The following is a 19689-nucleotide window of genomic DNA, read 5'->3' on the forward strand; positions in this document are numbered from 1 at the left end:
GCTATGACATGCTTCACCCTTGATCGCTGTGCAGTAGTGTGGTGCCATCCCGCAGCTGAGAAATGTGGCTTTTGTACAGTGTCCCTTCTGTCTGATCTCTGTAGCCATTACAAACACCTCTGACCAACCTTCCCTGTCAGTGTGCCTGGCTTTGAGTGTGACAGGTGCTATAGAAATTGACATGGAGATCGTGTAAGTAATGGGTCTGGCTCTCTCCGGGGCCCTCATCCCTTCTGACAGTCCCTTAGATTTTCATATATATCCTGCAGCCCCGGGCCACTGGGAGACGTCTCTTGTCATAACTATTGTGGAGGAGGAAGGGAGAAACAAGACCAGGATAATTGCATTTTCCTCTTTCTCTCCCAAGAACTCAAATAACTTCGCGAGCACTCCTAACTTTGCATCTCCCCAGATGCTTGAGGTTCTGGATACACTGACATCACCATAGTCCCAACGGGCACCTGAACGGCTTGATGACAAGATCAAGATGGTGTGGGGCTGCAGCAGAATGCAAAGTTTTCATCGGGCTCATCCCTTTAACACTTCTTTCCCCATTCTCAAGACTGTGATAAGGCAGGATGCCACCCTCCGTTCACACCTTACTGTACCTAGGGGAGTACCACTGCCTCGAACACTGCCTACACCCACCTGACTACTGCTGACAGGCATCCAGCCAGGAGCAGGCTAAGGGGGCAGAGTCAGTAGTTAAAATCCATTTTGTGAAACCTGCTTTCCTAGAGATAAAAGGCAAGAGATCCTCGCTTTTTAAGACACGAATTCTGGGTAAATATGAAGTTCTTCGCTGAAACAGCCACTCAATAAAGTAGGGGATTATGGTGCAAAGCCTCCTCAAAGCAAGAAACTGCCAAGAGCTGCCAACCAGAGCAGGGCTCCCAAGTGCATACCAGGGCCCAGAGAGCCCCAGGAGCCCCAGAAGACAAACGTGAAGCCTCATGAAAGCCCCAGGATAGCGCAGGCTTGGTGGAAATATTGCCTGCCTGTGGCTACCAGGATGTCAGATGTGGGAAACAAGGGAACAAGCTTCTCCCAAAGCCTCCCAGTTCATTGATCAGTTCGGCTGTAAAATGCAAGAGTGTAAGTAGAAGGGGGAGAGGTTAGAAAAGCTGGCCACGGGGCACCCAGCGCAGCTGTCCACTAATGAAGCTCACTACAGACAGTTGGCTTCGAAAGCGTGATGCACTAAGTAAATCCATCCATCCCCGTCCTCCTCCCCTGCTTAAAATCCTTAAGAAAAGGGAAAACACAAGCTATGTTTAAAAGAACGTCTCAGTACTGGCAAAGGTACATTGTATGTCATGTCTGTACATGTAAACGGTTTGAGTGGCAAGTCATCCCAAACTCCTTCAGGGCGTGTAGCGCTTGAACTTGAAATTCCACTTCGAGAGCGTATGCTAAAGAAATATGCATGAACGCACGTGCAGAAAGATTTACGCACAAAGACGTGTGCCCTAACATTATTTATCATAGCAAAAGATTGGAAACAACCTGTTTCTACAAGGATGAAGGGATGGCTAAATAAATTATGGGACACGGGCATGATAGGAAATGATACAGCCACTAAAATATCTGTAGAGAAATATTTAATGACATGGAAAATGTGTGATACATAGTTGAGCAAAAAGAATGTCTGATTACAGAGGGCTTTAAACAGCGTGGGGATGATTGGGGGGATGTCTGAAGCAGAAAGAATAGACATCAAAATTTTAGGAAAGGTTAAGGCTGCGAGAGTTGTGAGTGACATTTATTTTCTTCTTTGTACTTTTTTTTGGGGGGGTAATTTCTAAAATCTCAGCAATAAACTCGGGTTAGCAGGGTGTGGGTAGAACGGGGGTGGGGGGGTGGAGGAACATCATTTCGCTATGGCAGGCATAGTGTGGAGCACTCGAGCAAAGAGTTCTTTCTCCAGCGTCTGCTCTCCACAGGCATGCTGGAAGGACGTCTGATTACTGAGCTGAAGCTCTTACCCAGAAAGATGCCCCTCAGCCTGCTTCTCTCACTCTCTGGAACCTACAAGAGCCTTTTCACTCTTAGCAATGTGAGAAGGAAAAGGGCAAAGAAGAGGCGTGTGTGTGTGTGTGTGTGTGTGTGTGTGTGTGTGTGTGTCTGTCTGTGTTCATGTTTCTGTGTATGCTTGTGTGCATATACGTATACGTGTGTCTCTACATCTGTGTGGCTGTCTGTGTGGTTGAGTATGTTCGTGACTCTCTGTGTGTGTCTTTATGTCTCTGTATGTGTATCTGTTTGTCTTTGTGTGTTCATGTCTCTCTGTGTGTACGTTTGTGTGTATATAAGTGTGTCTGTGTGTGTCTCCATGTTTTTATCTGTATGTGGATTTGTGTTTGTATCTTTGTGTGCTCATGTCTCTCTATGTGTATGTTTGTGTGTATATAAGTGTGTCTATGTTTTTCTCTGTATGTGTATCTCTGTGTGTGTCTGAGTGTGTTCATGACTCTGTGTATCTCTGGGTGTGTCTCTATGTTTGTCTTTGTATGTAGATCTGTGTGTGTGCATGTATGTGGATCTCTGTGTTTCTGAGTGTGTATGCACATCTCTGTGTGTGAGTGTGTGTGTATCTCTGTGTCTGTGTGTTTCTCTTTGTCAATGTATGTGAATCTGTGTGTGTACCTCTGTGCATGTCTATGTGTGTGTGTCTGTGTGTGTCTGTGTTTGTCTCTGTATGTAGATCTGTGTGTATGTCTGTGTGTGTGTCTATGTTTGTCTCTGTATGTGAATCTCTGTATGTGTATCTCTGTGCATGTCTATGTGTGTGTGTCTGCGGGTGTCTATGTTTGTCTATGTCTCTGTATGTGGATCTCTCTCTCTCTCTCTCTCTCTCTCTCTCTCTGTCTCTCTGTGTGTGTGTGTGTGTGTGTGTGTGTCTGAGTGCTCTTTCATGAGTTGAGTGCTTGTAGACAAATGTGGTTTTGGTGCTGTGGAAAATTACTATAGCAACAGGCTGAAGGGACAGCCCTAGGTACTGAGAGAACTCATTCAAATCTCTTATTAACTCTTAGATTAAAAAGAAAAAAAATACCTGGTCAGGGGAGGGAGGAAAAAGGCAGAAAAGAAAGAAAAGGGAGAGACAGATATTGAGTGTCTTGGGGGCTTCCCACAGCCAGGCAGAGGTTAACAAGAAGTCTGGCTACCCCAGTGAATGACAGCAGTGCAATTTAAATAGCATTAAGAGAGGTCAATGCGCCTGAGCAGTGGTGAGGACTGCTGAGGAGCCCGGGAAGACCCTAGAGCAAGGCTTTCCTTCTGAACACATTTTTAGCCCAGGGACTGATGCCAGGTGGCACCTCAGCTGCCCAGCTGCTGCCAGCTGTCCATATGACCCTAATTACCTGATCTCTCTCTCTCTCTCTCTCCCTCTCTCTCTCTCTCTCTCTCTCTCTCTCTCTCGGCCCTGCCTCTCTGACAAAGCTCCAGGGCCATGTGCTTGGACATCACTCTAGATCATCATGAGCCCCATAGAAAGTGCCTGTCCTGAGGGGGATGCTCCCGCTAGATGTCTTGTGCCCTGCTTCCCTGGCCTCTTACAGCTGATAACCTCCCAGAGTTATCTTCTTCACCTGCGTGATGAAGACAACAACACACACACCTCATGTCACCTTGGAGAGGGCTGTGCTGTCGAAGGACAGGGAGGCACTTTGCAAGCTGTAGAAACCCTCTTAGGGCTGAGGACGGGCTGACACTCGGCGCCATACGTGAGTGGTGCTATATGCGCACTGTCTGACAAGTGGCCCCCACTGGAGCCTCTCAAGTCTGACTCTAGGTCCAACTGGTGTCTCAGCCCCACCAGGTGCTGAGTGTTTCCAAGTGACAGCATCATCCTGCCTTCTCTTTGGAGGAGCTGTTATCCATGGAAACAGAGTTAGACAGAGGGGAATCTGCATTCAGATCCATCCCAGGACCAAGGGACAACCATAGCTCAAGTCAGGAAAAACAGGGTAAGAAGAGTGAAACATCCTCTTAGCACCCACCCCAGCCAGGCTCCCACCTTCAGGAGGATGGTGTGCGACATGGAGGCGTTGGCATGGATGATGATAGTAGCTGTCTTGTCATCCCGGATCTCCTTGAGGAGTGGAGTGGGGTCCCGTGTGTCATCCAGCATCCGGACCGAGAGTGTGTCCTTGGAGATAAGGAATTGACGGAGCAGCTTCTCCAGGTTTAAAAGGCCTGGAATGGGAAAGAGGGTGAGAAGGCCCTGAGGGTCTGCAGAGCTGTCTCCACAGACACTCACAAAAAGCGGGCCACATGGTGACTCGGTGCAGCTCAGAGCAGTGCTATGAGTTTTAAACCCCAAGCAGGTTTCTCTACCTCTCGAGCTCCAGTTATGCTAACTATAAGGAACACCTAGAATCTTCCCGTCAGTTCCCCAGAAGTCCTCCATTTTTAGAGTAGAACCTGAAGCCCCTTCAGGGATGCAGGGCAAGGTAAGAGAGCCTTCCGATCTTCTCTGAAGCACTGTGCCCAGCGGCTGAGAGCTGGGTTCAGAGAGCAGGCCTGGATTTCTTTCCCCACTTCCAGAACCTTCTCATGTAGCCAGTTGTCTAGTCAGCTCCTCTAAGAAGAATGAATCCTAACAGCGGACAGCTCCCGGGGCTGTGCATGCATTAAATGATGCACCGTAAAACTCTCGGGTGCTCTGGAGAACCCGGAAGGTTTCCATCAAGCTCCATCAAGAAAAGCCTTTGTTTCTATTTTGTTTCCATTTGGGCAGTGGCAAAGCAGTTCCCTCAAGATCCCGAGGCCCAGGAAACAAACCCTTTTGAATTCTTTGGAGCCCTGCGGCTGCTCTCAAACGAAGTATTATCATAAAAGAAAAGGCTTTGAACAGCACCAAGCCTAGGCTCAGAACCAAACAGGGAAAGGGGACCCTGTGCTAAGGATTCTCCCCTTCCCCTCCACCCCCAGCTGGCAGATGTCAGCGGCCTTGGTGTGAAGCAACCATCCAGAACAACGTTGCTGAGACTAAAGGGGTTTAGTTCTGTCTGTCCCTGCCAAGGCAGTCCAGGGGGAGGGCAGAAGTATGGTGGGAGAGCCATCTCCTCAGAGCCAATAGTCTGGAGTCTGGTAGAAAGATACCTGCAGGCATTTTGCTCACAGAGCAACGACAGGAGAAACGTTTATCAAACCTTATTACGCTCTGGCTAATGTACTAATTTTTTTTTTACATGGCTTATCTTATGTAAGTCTCTATAACAATACTGTATAGTATTAGAATCCCCAAGTTACAAGAAGAATGGGAGACAGGGAGGTAAGGAACGCACCTCATGTTGTGGGCAGTAAAAGAAGGCTGACTTCCTCCCACTGCATGTTCCCTGTGCCAGCTTCAGCGCTGATGGACACCGTCAATTCAGTTCAGAGGTGCCATCAATACAACCCATAGAGACTCTTTCCTGTACCCTCCTGAGGTTCAAAGGCAGTTGGCATCATTGAGAGGTGGCACTGAGGAGCATCCACCCCAGCCTCCTGTCATAGAAAATGCTGTGACTTGTGCAGTCACACATGCGAGGGACAGAGCTGAGACGACAACTCCCACTTTCTGACCTCCACCTGACTTTCAACCATGAGACCTCTGGGAACAAAGCAGGTAGCAGCAGGTACGGTACCTAACACAGTTCCCTAGTGATATGGACCCTGAGTTTATCAAACTTAAGTGGGGGAAGCCAACACTCTGTGTTTGTTTTGTTGTTTAACAATAAGAGTGGTTTTGTTTTGTTTTGTTTTATAAGAAGGAACCAGAGTGGGGGCTTGAGGACCGGCCTGATGGAAGAGAAAGCTGGGAAGGTATGTCTCACCTATTTTTCCTGTGTCTGTGTCCTGCCCATCCCCAGCACCACCGCTACTTTCTCCCCAAGTCTTGAGAAGGTCCTCCAGGGAGCTGGGAGCTGCCTGGTGAGAGATGTGGGCTGGAATAACTTTGGAATAACTTGCTTCACAAACAGGAGCTACGTGGTGTGTGGTGGTTTGAAAGAGAGTGGCCCATGTAGGCTCATAAACTTGATCCCTAGTTGGTGGAACGGCTAAGAATAGGGAGGTTTGGCTTTATTGAAGGAGATATGTCACTGGGGGGCTTTATGTACACAGACAGCAGGCAGACACAATGAATCCTGCCCTCGGCGTTTAAAGCAAGGCAAGTAGAAAGTAAAGTTAAACCATGCTCCCGTTTTGTTTAGTGACCTGAGTGGATTTAGACTCCTGTGGGAGCAACCTTCTTTTTGTCCTAGCTGCAAGATGGAGACAGGGCATCCTCTGAGATGATATCAGAGGCTACACCCCACCAGACACAGACCCGAGAGCTTCTGCCCCCAAAAGGCTCTGTTCTCACCAGAAGGTCAGGGTAGAGGGCACAGAGAGAGCACTCCAGGGTCTCAGTCAGGTCTTAGGCATTGAGTGATCCCTGAGGCCAGAGCGATTAAACTGTGGAAGTGGAGTGAACTCCACAGGCCTGGTCTGTAACAGTGAGAATCTCTGGAGGCAGGCGAGAAAGAGACTAACCGTCTCCCAACTCCAAATGCACCAGATGGGCAAAGCCATTCAGTAGAGTGAGACCGGGAAGCCCTGGGGAATACAGCAGGATGGTGGACAGAATGGTAATGTCTGACAAAGGCAGCCCAGGGACCCGTCATCCCTTTCATCCTGGTAGGGGCCCTGGGCTCTTGGGGAAAGAGCTCCCCAGGCCTCTGACACACCAGAGACCCTGCTCCAATCGATCTGTGGCCACTGACCCCTCAGCTGCTTTGCTACCCTTTAAACAAAAACACCACATTCCTCTGCTTCACCCCATATTCTGTGTGCTAAGAGGGAGGGCTAGAGACAAGGGCAGTGAGCACCCCTATAGGTGTGTACCCACCCCGACCACCCATCAGAAAACTCTCCCTTCCCCTACCTGGAGTGGCCAAAAATGAGCACAATATTAAGATTCAAACATGACAAGGGAGGGAGTGGGAGAATGTCCCCAGCCCACTGTGCCTCCATGTCTGGGGGCTCAGGGGCAAGGTTATCAGCTAGAGTTAGTCACGCAGCACGGAGTTGTTAGTCACCCAGAAGGGTCTCTGTGAATCTTATTTGTCTCTCTGTGCACTTTCCTGCCTCTCCTCCTGAAGACATCCCTCCTTTCTCAAGTCTTTACCCATTCCCACCACCCCCTCCTCCGCCAACACTTACAGGAGCAATCACCCAGCACCTAAATCATAGCCCCTGCTGATAAATCACATAAAATATTTACCAGCATACATAGTACCCTGAATTTTCAATCCTGATAAGGCCATTGTCAGCTGGAGCTATCGTAATCTGAAAACACACCTCGCATACTGCAGTTGTAGAACACTGTGGCTTAGCCGAGACACACACTGCACACTCTAGGGTGGGGTGGCTGCACACCCTTTGTGATCACGTGACTCACTATCACTGCCAGCATCCCCCAAAAGTGTGAGGCCTAATACCATTATCTAGGGAAGGGAGCGGAACGAAAATTTCAAGCACCGTATGAGCGTGTAGGGTGGAGGTGAGGGTGGTGGTCGGAGGGGGTTCAATGTCTGGGGTCTCCCACATTCAGTTTCTGCTTTACATCTTAAGACAGAGCCTCTTCTCAAACCAGAAGCTTAGCAATTCATCTAGGTTGATGCCCAACAGGCCCAGGGCTTCTCCTGTTTCTATCTCCCTAATGCTAAGATTATAAAACACATGCCACCGGCCCCCAAGTTTTTAATGTGGGTTCTGGAAAACCCAAACTTGGGTCTTCATGTCTTCGTTGTAAATTGGGACCATCCAACTACAATACCATATATCCGAATGATTCCCCCCAGGAAAGCCAGAGAACCCCTTTCAGACACTTCTGCACAGCCCCAGGAAAGGTTGTTGGATCAGACTAAGTTAGAAACTGGAGGAAGTAACTCTGAGGCTAGGCTAGAGGACAGTAGTGCCTGGGAAGGCCTGTCACATTGTCACCAGGCAGGCAGCTTAAAGGAAGGGGTGTGGCCTGAGGAAACATGGGAAAGGCAGTCGGAAGACGGACTTCGTCTTGGAAGCCTCAGGACTGTGACGGGTTAGATGTCACAGGGAGAGAGGCTTGCTCCAACTAGGGAAGCATCTTGGTTTCACTGTCTAGAGATGCAATGGGTTGCACGTGTGACAGTTAGATCCCCATCATCAGATCCCCATCACCCTCTTATGGACTTTTCTGCAGGGAATCAAACTGTGGGTGGGAAGTAGAAAGAGAGAAAAGCCATGTATCTCCAGCTCAGGGAGTGTCTGAATCTGCAAATCTAAAACAGAATATAAAAACAAAACAGAACAACAACAAAAACCCCAAAACCAAAAGTCTCTTAAAATTAACTTTGTATTTGTGTTGGCGGGGGAGGGGGGATGTGTGTCCCCACCCATGTGTGCACACATGCTCATGTGGAGATTAGAGAACACTGTGGAGCCAGCACTTTGTCCACCATGTGGATCCTGGAGTCCCAGCACGGGCTATTACACTTGCTAATAACCCATCTCACAGGTCCCAGAAGTTGGTACTCTTATTTCCAGGCCATGGGAGACTCGCAGAAGAGAAAGCATGCACTGCTTGGTGCGGCTAGGTCGGCGCCATTGTCACCTCTTTACTAGAACTAAGGATCTCTGAGGCACAGCCGCCATCACAGGGGTTAGACTCTGCTCTCCTTTCGGCTTTCCACCACCCCCACCCCAGCCTTTCTCCCTTGTAGGACAGGGACAGAATGCTGGCCCAGCAGCAGGCCTGCCTGCCAAGGCTGTGCTGAGGAGCCTGGGGGAACCCATTAGTCTCCATCAGGATCAAAGTGGATCAATGTGGAACCCAATAGGCAGCTGCTCTGGGAGGAAGGGCGTAGGCTGGTTTCCAGAACTAGAAGGTAGGAGGAGCCCCAGGGCCGGAGGGAGAACATCAAGGCTATGACGGTGGATCTAGAGTTGGTTATAGACACAGGACAGGAGCAGAGATGCTTTTGAGTAATGTCTCTGCAGGGAACACAGAGGATCCAATTTCAAAATCTAAAAGCAGGGCCTAGGTAGTTGGCTCAGCGTCCAAGTGCTTACAGTACAAGCATAGAGGCCCAAGTTTGACTCTTCAACACTCTGAAAAGCCAGCTGTGGTGGCAAGGGCTTGTGGATCTGTGCCTGGAGGAGAGCAGACTCGGAGAGACACGTGGGGTTTGGCATCTCCATGGAAAGCCAGTTTAGAAGATTCAAGAAGTTCCAAGTTTAGTGAAGAAAACCAATCAAGACAGAGAGAGAGAGAGAGAGAGAGAGAGAGAGAGAGAGAGAGAGAGAGAGAGAGATGTGAATGTCTGTCAAGGGTGCTTGCTGCTCAGTGATTGCCCAGTGATGGCCTGAATTTGACCCCTGGGACCTACATGGTAGAAGGAAAGAACCACCTCCTATAAGTTTCTCTCTGTCTCTGTGTCTCTGTGTCTCTGTCTCTCTCTCTCTCTCACACATACACACACACACACACACACACACACACACACTACAAAAAATATCTACATCAGGCTACTAGGGATTTGTTGGTTGAGCATTTGTTCAGCATGCAGGAATCCTTGGCTTCAACCTCTATCCAGCATCATATAAACTGAGCAAGAGATCTCACACCATGATCCCCGCAATCAGTTGTTAGAGACCGGAGGGTCAGAAAGTTCAAGGTTATCTTTGGCTACACAGTGAGTTTGAGGCCAACCTGTGAGACATGCAACCCGTTTCGAAGAGGAAAATACAAAACAGTATCTAGTCTGGCTGGTCCTCTCTCAGCCCACTTCCTCTCTCCTTCCACTAGCTGACTCCCCCATTACAGCACTTGACTGTGGGAAGTGCTCCCTTCCCAGGGAGGGAAGTGCTCCCTTCCCAGGGAGGGAAGTGCTCCCTTCCCAGGGAGGGAAGTGCTCCCTTCCCAGGGAGGGAAGTGCTCCCTTCCCAGGGAGGGAAGTACTGTGGAGTCCTGGAGAAATCAGCTAATGCTGCTGGACTGACCTTGGGGAGGACCTTGGGGAGGACCTTGGGGAAAATGCAATATGTTAAATGAACGTGACGTGGTACCTGGTGACCTTGACCCTGCCGAGTGCTCACTTTTCTTTTCTTGCCAAGTGTCAAACCCAGGTTGCATGGCTGTCAAAGATCTTCTTGTGGCACCAATTAATCTTTTTTTCTTTTTGCAGGGAGGGGGGTCAATTGGAGACTAGGTCTTTTCCTTCTGTAACCCAGGATGGCCTCAAATTCAACATCCTTCTCCTTCAGCTTCCTGAGGGCCAGCCTACGTAGCTGGAGAAACTGAGTCTGACCAGAGAAGGTGAGAGTGCAGAGTGACTGGTCACTGTGTGGTGAGGGGTACATTTCATTCAAGTGTGGAAACGATGCCTTTCGCATGCTTCTGTCCTGTCCCATCTCACGTCTGAGGCTGGCCCCAGGAACAAGGAGGGTGGAGAAGGCTATGGAGCTGAGATGGAAGGGAAGAAGTCCACAGAGACAGAGGTCTGGGCAGGTGTGCACCAAGCACAGCTGTTCGGCTCCAGCACCTGGCCTCCGACTGTACCACTCACATTGGGGGGTGGTCTCTGTGCTCCCCACATGTAGGAAAAGGTGGTCCTCACTCCTGTCTCTCCTACACAGATCAGAGGAGATGGGAACCATGTGACCTTGAAATTGGATGTCACCTCTACTTTCTTCCTGCACATAATGAAATTGGATGTCACCTCACCTTTCTTCCTGCAAATAATAATACTGATAACAGAACCCGTCATAAGTGGTCATTTTCACTTCTCCAGTTTAAAACTGTAGGATTTAAATGTTCTGGGTCACGTCAAGGATCAAACCCGGGACCTGAGAACTTAAGGTTAAGATACTATAAACACTCTCAGCACAGTGCTTAGTACACAGTAAATGTCACTGGGTCATGGGGCCACTGTCCCCTCTCAAGATCAGCTTGTAGGTACACGGCTAAGTCTGTAACAGTATGAGCAAGAGATTCCTCACAGTGGCTCATGGAGAAGGTCCATTACTGCCCCAAATACCCATTGACAGCATGCTGGGTAGCAAGCCATAGTGTCCCCTGCTTGGTTCCCACCTTGTCAGCCAGTTGCCGGGTAGAACAATAGTAACCAAATGTGCATCGTCTTCTGGGTGTGGGGACCTTCCCATCCAATCACCTCACTGGGATTTATCCTCTCCGGCAACAGAAAAGAATGGCTCAGAAAGGCAGAGTGTCTGCTAAGCATCAAACAGCTCCTTTGGATTACAGCAGTGTGGCGTTCTCTCTCTCTTCTCCTCTGCCCGTGTGTGTGTGTGTGTGTGTGTGTGTGTGTGTGTGTGTGTGTGTGTGTTTGTGTGTGTGCGCGCGCACATACATATGCTTTCAAGTAGAGGCCAGAGGTCTATTTTAGATGTCCCCCTTAATGACTGTCCTTACATTTTGGAACAGGGCCTCTCTGAAACTGTAGCTCAGCAATTTGGCTAGACTGACTAGACAGGGAGCCTCCTGTTTCTGCTCCTCCAGCGTTGGGATTGCAACTGTTTACCGCTGACTAGGTTTTTATGTAGCTTCTATGAGGATCTAGACTTGAGTCCCCATGGTTGTGTGGCTGGCACTACACTAACACCTATTTCTTTATCCCCAGGATGGTTCTCTTCCACACCACCACCCTGCCTCTCTCTTAGGCCACACTTTCTCCTATGATCATGACACGTGTGTTGGCATAGCCACGGTGGAACCCACAACTCTCCTTGGAAGCCCCCAAACAGACAACTTCCTTTGGGTTCTGTGGAGATAACTAGGAGGGCCTTGGCAGGACCACTCACATGTCCTCAACCATTTTTTAGAAATAAAAACTTAGAGACTTTCTGACCTTTTTTTTTTTTTTTTTTTTTTTCCTCATTAAAGAAACGTAACGTAATTCACCATGTAGCTCTGCTTGGTCCCAAACCTGCTTATTAAAATAAAAATTCCTTCTGGGAAACAGGATCATACGTGGTTGGCCCCCTGTGGAATGATTCCTGTTATACGATTCCAAGGTGGAGAAATAGAATTAGATTCCCCTTCCTAATTCCACCCACAGTGTCTCTTGGCCCAGCATTAATAAGGAAGATGGAAGGTCTCATCCGGAGCGCTGAGCCACATTTCCCTGCAGCCCCTCATTTCCTGAGCCTTTGATTAGATTTTTAATCTTCTCTGCCCTTGAACTTCTCCTGCCTGCCCCACCTTCCTTCCCCTGGCCTGGTGTGTGGGGACAAAAGTTGAAGCAACCTAATGAATTCTCTAAGTACATTATGCTATGGCTGAAGAGGCCCTGAGCCTGTGTCCGGACATCCTCGGGTTTTCCAGACCCCGGAGTGTATTGAGCCATACTTCCTCTCTTTTCTAGGATGGTAGGCACCTCTGCTCCAGAAGTCTCTATTCCTACCAGGCAGAGCCGATATTCAAGTGCTGCCTGGGGTCGTGTGTACAGATCTGGGGAGAGGGAGGATGAGACACTGAGCGGGAAGCCCCAGACTGAGGTAGGAGGACCCGAAGAAGAGCCGTGGCTTTGCTGGTGATAAGAACTTAAAATCCCTTAAAACAAACCAAATAAAACAAAAACCACCCAATTCTGTTTTCTCCACTCCGGCATGCCTGAGGAGAGGAGGGAGTGCAGGGTCCTAAGGGAAAGAGTACCAATCCGGGAGGCTGCAGTACCCATCAAAGTACTGAGTGCAGAGTCCTTGTTTCACATACACCTGAGCCACAGACCGCCCCTCGCCTGCAGCCTTATAAAAGCTATAGGAGAGAGACAGGCTCAGTTTATAAGCAAGATGGACCATGGCTTAGACACAAGAATTTCCTGGAGGGTGAGTGAGCTCATGTTAACTAGCACTGAGGTAGACTTTGAGACAACTTTTGCCTTCCGATATTTCGAACAGCCTTCTCCTCTATCTCTTAAAACCCCCTACTGGGTAAGTCCAGTTACAGTGACCTTGTCACAGTCAGTTCCTAGAATGGGGAAGGGGCTTGCTTCTGGGACATCATCCATTGATGCTGGGTACTACATACGGAGGGAAGAAATACAGCACCCCTCCACCTTCCACCAATTATTAGCATCCCATGGACTGCCAGATCTTTGTGAGTCTTGAGGGAGACTATTTGGATTCCAAGATGCCCGTGCCGAGCAGAAGTGTGAGTTGTCACGAGGGGGAAAGAGGATGAAGGTTGACCCTCTATTCACACCTCTCTCTCTCTCTCTCTCTCTCTCTCTCTCTCTCTCTCTCTCACTCACTCTCAACCACAGAACTCTTTGCCCATACTCATTCACATCAAGCTCCAAGGGAGCTCTCCGCAGTGCTACTCTGTTCTGCTTCCTAGTTGGTGGCCAACGGCTTCATGTGGCCACGTGGCTGCTGAACACCTGAAGTGAGGATAGTGAGACTGAGGGATTTTAATCTCTCTCTCTCTATATATATATATATATATATATGTATATGTATATGTATATGTATATATATATTTATATAAAAACAGAATCTTGCTCTGTGGCTTATGAAGGCTTTAATCTGCAGCAATCCTCCTGTCTCAGCCTCCCAACAGCTAAGGTTACAGAGGAGCACCACCACACCCAGCTCTGAAAATTTCATTTTACCTAATTCAGATTTGAAATGTAAATGGTGAAAAGTGACTTGAGGCGGTTGCACAGGTCAGCTTGGATCCAGAGGAACCCAGGCTGACAAATGCAAAGGAAACGCTGGCAATGCATTGACCTACTTTCCAGGAAACCTGAATTTTAGCCTCAGCTCTTACCACTCAGCTGTGGGACTCTAGACAAGGTCAACTATCCTCTGGAGTTCTCTTTCCTTTATTGTACTGAAGGGATTTGATATCTGTTCGCTCAGCCCTTGCTAAAACCCTTCAGTGAGCCCCCCCCCCCAGCCTGAGAACACCAACACACACCCCATTTCCTACAAAGTCACTTTCTTGTATTAATTGCTTCAGCACCCATGTTGACTGACGGAGAGAGGAACTGGTGTGTTCCTGCACGTGACCCACGTGTGAGCCTTCACAGGGCCCATTTGCTGGAAGGAACCCTTCGGAACCAGGCCTGAGGGTCTTCAGCTCCTTATAAGTCTAACTCAGGTCCCCAACCCTGGCCTCACTTTTATCTACTCAAACTAGTTGTCCCTTAACAGTGACCCCAACATTACAATGACCATTCCTCTGAAGCCATTCCTCAAGGAAGAGATCTCCAGAGTCCCTCGAACGCATGACCCATGTCTATACCCGCTTCCTTGCCACCCATGGGTCTGGATTTCCTGCTTCAACCTCCTTCCATCTCCTATCCATATCCGTCCTTAATGGAGCCAACTCCTCCTCAGACATAGAAGCAGTCTCTCTTCTTCCCTTTCCCCTCCCTTGGCCTGCATCTCTCTTCCCTGTTAACCTAAGTCCTTTGAATCTTTCCAGGTTCATCGGAAGCCCCACGGAAGCCTGGAAACCTTTCCTGGCATCTCTGGGCTCAGAGAATCTCCTCTCATGAGCCACAGTGCTCACCTAATACTTAGCACAGTTTAACGGGGGATAAGCTCACACGGCAGGGAGTGGCCTGCACTCCTTCATAATCACTTTGGACTCAAGGAGCTTGGGATGTCCAGAGAAGACCTGTTTCATTCTTCTGCATAAGGTTTAGGACTGTGAATGAGTCTGAGTGTCAACATCCTCGACTTAGAAATGGGGGTTGCCATGTCGTTCAAACCTCTGGCTGGCTGTAATAACTAGGTACAGATGGAGAATACAGGAGAGCAGGTTTTGCCGAGTAAACAGCCAGGAAAGCTGGAGGGTAAATACAAAGTGCACGTGTGGAGGCAGTCAAGGGTGAAGGTCTGCTGAAGTGGGTGCTTCTGACCTGTCCTGTGGTTTTGTTTTTAGATCGTACTTGGGTTCAAGGCTAGAGGAAGGCCTTGCTCAGAGCAGCTCAGACAAGTCCAAGCCAGGTCCTGGCAGAAAAGAGCACACCTCCATATAACTGAGCACAGCCCACGACGACGTGCAGGGTCAGAACAACTTGCATAGCTCCCCTGTGCAGGTGACAGGCTAGGTTCAAGCACCGGCCACCAGTATACACCAGCGGCCGGCCTCTAACTGACAATAAGCAGGTATACGGATGCCACCAGGACTACATGAACACACATGTTTGCTGACTCAAATTAGCTAAATCTCATAAACACTACATTTAGGTCTCAAATTGTGTGAGGGAGACACAGAAAACGCATTTCCAAACCTGTGTTTGCAGAAAGAGAAAAGAAGATGCTTTATCAGGGATTGACCTTGGACCTTGTTCCATCAGCAAAACCTGCTCTCCCGGGGGAAGATACCCTTCAGTTCATCAAGTACAAATGCATTCAATTTTGTATTCCCACCTCTCTCTCCCTCTCTCTTTGTATCTCCTTAACAATGAGGCTGGAAATGTGGGAATTGAGTTTGCAGATACAAAGAGACTTGGCAGTTGGCCAGTCTCTCCCTTGCAGCCTAGCTCCATGCCAAAGGGCGCTTATGGGCACTGCTTCTCTTTTACACATACAGAGAGGAGAGAGAGGGAGAGAGAGAGAGAGAGAGAGAGAGAGAGAGAGAGAGAGAGAGAGAGAGAGAGAGACTGACTGCACCTGTTTGTAGTCAGACTAGTATCCTCAGAATACCTCCTTCCTGGGTTGTTGTAAGCCCAGGTGCTCACGGCCTAGTAGAAATGAACAATGAACACGTCCAGCCTGTCTGGACATGGAGCTAGACCAGCCTGTCTGGACATGGGGCTAGCCTGGGAATACGTACATTCTGCCTTGGCACAGATGAGGCAGGCGGTGGTGCAGTTGAAAAAGTTCAGGATCCCAGCCACGGCCACGCTGATGTCGGTGTTGCTGGGGTGAAGGTTCAGGGTGGTGAATCTCTGGAGTTGGAACCTGACAAATTCCTCTGGGGCCACTTTGAAATGAGGGACCTGGCAAGAAGAGCAAAACAGGACAGCAAGGAGGATCCAGATCCAGAAGGAAGGAGAGACTCAAGGCAGGATGGGTGAACCAGGGTGAGCAGGTCTTCTTTTGCTTAACACCTTGACACACACCAAAGGGAAAGCAGCACGAGAGACCTGGGCTCCAAGTCCATGGGAGTACATGACATGGTAGCATTCTCGGCAAGACCCAGAACGAGTCACCCTTTGGCTAGAGATCTTGGAACATACTCTGTAGTATAAGAGTGCAATCACTGTTGAAATCCTTGTGGTATATTATCTGTAGTCAACAAACGGGAGCAGAGATAGCAAGAAGAGACACACAGTTCCCTACAGGTTAGAGAGGAGGTTTTCAGTACAACTCAACATAGCTGGTATATAGTAGTTTCCAGGGTAAATCCGAGGGGCATGGGGCAGACAGCAATGATCCTGGGTAGCATTCAGAGCCTTTGGATGGAGGCAGATGGACAAATACCTACCATGGATTCATCAGAGCAGTGCTGGCTTCCCAGCACATCTACGAGTGATGTTTCTAGAAGATGCCATGTTCGTTCTCTTTGCTGGGAAAGAGATATTAAGAGGCACCAATGGTGGCTTTATTGACAGCTTAGGCTATTTGGTAGGTAATGGGAAAGTTAAATCGTAATAAGCTGCCATCCACCTTAATTTTATTCAGAGGCTCTCATCTCTGGTACTCAGAGCTGGGAAAGCCAAAATTGAGCATGAGTCTGTACTGATTCGAAAGCAAGTGAGATTGAAAGTGGACAGCAGGAAGAATTTCCTGTTGATGGGGCACTTGGCTTCTAGAATGGATTAGTCAGATGCGATTACAGAAGTCTTCGTTGCCTGGTTTTGCTCAGAGGCGCTGCTACAGGGGTCTGGGAGGATGCTGTGATGGGCTCTGTAGGATTCTTCCATCTTATCCTTTCACGATTTAGAAAGAAGTCTGCCAGAAAGCAGAGCTCTTTGGAAATTGAGATGGGAAGAGAGCAGAGAGCTAGTAAAATCCAAAGAGAAAATTACTGAATCCAAGGAGGCTTAGCCCCTGAACCACAGACAGAACACAACCATATTTTTCCCTCCAGCAGGGACTGCACAGTGCGGAATGGACAAAAGCCTCAAGTATGGAGGCTGACTCTCAAGATCAGAGCTGACCCAGTGCATTTCACTGGGGCCTTTCCTCCTGCCTGCATTTGTATCCCATACAACTGATCTAAAGTGAGTAACACATACACCTTGAAGGCAGGAGAGGGGACAAATGAGCCAGGTAAGAGCAAAGCTGGAGATGGGCCAGGTGCCCTGGCTCATTCAGATCCAGACATTGGAGTCTCTGACCTGACTCCTCCCTGTGTGACTGGCAGCCCACTGAGCTGCAGCAGCAGCTAGCCGAAAGAGCTCTGCCCATTAGCTTCCCCATGGTGGGGAGCCCTTGGAGACATGGATGAATTCATAGCTCCCAGCCCTGGATTTGGGGAGCGGTCCTTCAGGGAGGGAGAAGGATACATGGTTTTTGGAGTCTGCAGACTGCTTTGCCTCTAGGTTCTACTGTGTGATTCAGGAGCAAACCATTTAACCTGGCTAACCTTCATGAAAACAGAGCAGACCTCGGGTGTTTCTGAGAGTCCAGGAAGAGAGAATGTGATTCCCTGTCAAGAGTAAACCAGCCCAGAAACCCGCATGCAGTCAGTTTCCCTCCATTCCTGGACAATGCCTCACTTCCCTCCCTTCCCTCTTCTCTAATTGTAGAAGTTTCCAGAGACCCTTTTAGCTGTACACAGCTAAAAGAGAGGATGGAGTGGTCTCTCCAGGATGAACGCAAGTGTTCAATCATTAGCAGGGCCCTCTGGAAGGCTGCTGGAAAGGCAGCCAGCTGCTCTGTGGCCTGGGCAAGGGTAGCTAGGCCTCACCCTGCTGGTTTGTTCTCTCTCTTGGAGAAAAAATCAATCCATGATTGATTCATGATTGCAAATTCGTCCCAAGAAGTCACCACAGTGGGCTGAGGGGGGAGCAGGAGGCAGGAAGCAGCCGGCCATGGGGTCTCAGAAATATTAGCGGCATTTAAAGGTCTGGAGCCCATGGTGAAGACTCCATGGCCTTTCCCCAGAGTCAGGCCTCATAAAATATTAACCGAAATGCATAATCTGAGTGGCAAGCAAGGTTGCTCTGGAAAGAACATGACCAGGCAGAGGAGCGGTTACTGCCTGGCTGCTTCTGGGCAGTGCCTCCTGGTTGGACGGTGGGGGGTGTGGGTGTGTGTGTGCTGTAAATCAGAGGCTCCTGTGGCCTCTGTCCTGAAAGGCACCACTGTGGAGGGTCTTGCAAGCCAATGTGAAACAGCTCCAGCTCCAAGACAGGGCTCTTCTGGAGTGGATAGCAAGGGCCAGTGAAGGGAGTGTGGTGGAGAAAAGGAGAGAACAGAAAGGAAAAGGAATAGAGCCAAAGAAATGTGGGCGCTCAAATACTGGCCACCTAGCTGGGTGAAGATCAGAACCAAGGCTGGAGTAACAACCTGCCACACTTGACTGTTACCTGAAGCACAGTGAGAGAAAGATTTAAATTAAACGTCAGCTCCTGGCTGAGCCTGTGACATGCTGTGTCAGGACGGAAGTGCCTTTGCAGTCTGAGCTTGCCTAAGAAGCATCTTCTGGGGTAACTGAGCAGGGGGTTGGGGGGGCGGGGTGTTCTGAAGGTCTGTGAGAAGCAAATCTAGCCTTGGGACTTGGGTGGCGAGGGCCATAAAATGCTTACACATAACAGTTTTGAGAGGGGGTTAGAGAACCAGAACTTACAAACCCTGATCACCGTATCAAGGGGGTCAGTTCCAGGAAGCTGGGTAGGCAGAAGCCTGTCTGTGATTTCCCCCACTTTGGTAAGGGTGGCTGGCTTGCTGTGGGGATGTTAGGCCTTCTCTAAAAGGGCACCTGGCTATTCTCCAGAATTATTCTCCAGCATCAGACACTGATGGAAAACCAAGCCTCGGGTCTCTAGGACAAGTGGGAGATGGTGCTGCCTCTCCATGTTCCTCCCAGAGCCCAAGCTCTGCTTCCTATGTTCTGGTACAGAAAGGCTTTGGGACATAGGGAGGCTAGTGCAGGCGGGGTGGGGAATGGGAGGGGTGGGGGGATGGGAGGGGTGGGGGGATGAGTGGTGTGCAGGCATGGGGGGAATGGAGGTATAGGGGTGTGGGAGGTGTGGATGGTATGGGGAGTGGGGGGAGTGTTTTTCTCTAGCTCACTGTCTTCTGGGCATATATTTGCAGGTGAAAGACCAGAAGCTTCTAAAAGGGCCCACAATGATGACAACAACAGCAGGCTCTTTAAAGTGCAAGTTGCTAGGAAACCTGTCTCCCATCATGTGTTTGTCCCATGAACTGGAACCAAAGGAAATGGCCTCCACACTTTGGGCCCAGAGAGACTCCGAGTCAGAGGTCACACCTGAAGACCAACATCTCGCTCGGAAGATCAACTGCAGGAACTAGTGAATGAGGAAAACAAAATAAAATCTCTTTCCCATCCACTTAGAAAGCCGAGGCTTTTACAGTTTATTCTCGCAATAAAACGGAGCAGTGGCTTCTTTCTCCCAAGGCATTCTTCCCCAGACCCCCAAGGACCAGAGCACCACTGCCTACACTTACCACAGTGAGGAGCTCAGACTTCTGCCCCCTCAGCCTCATGCCAGAACACCAGCCTCC

At 49.3% G+C, this 19689-nt stretch overlaps 1 protein-coding gene across 1 annotated transcript in view; it reads right to left on the reverse strand.

The window, feature by feature from the left end:
* Grik4 (glutamate ionotropic receptor kainate type subunit 4) overlaps nt 1-19689 on the reverse strand; it is a 430298-nt gene that overhangs the window by 141316 nt on the left and 269293 nt on the right. Inside the window, 2 exon segments of the mRNA XM_076924803.1 lie at nt 4022-4200; nt 15824-15989. Of these exon segments, the coding sequence (XP_076780918.1) occupies nt 4022-4200; nt 15824-15989 (345 nt within the window).

Source organism: Arvicanthis niloticus, chromosome 26 (genome assembly GCF_011762505.2).
Source record: "Arvicanthis niloticus isolate mArvNil1 chromosome 26, mArvNil1.pat.X, whole genome shotgun sequence".
In the NCBI taxonomy this organism is placed as follows: Eukaryota; Metazoa; Chordata; class Mammalia; order Rodentia; family Muridae; genus Arvicanthis; species Arvicanthis niloticus.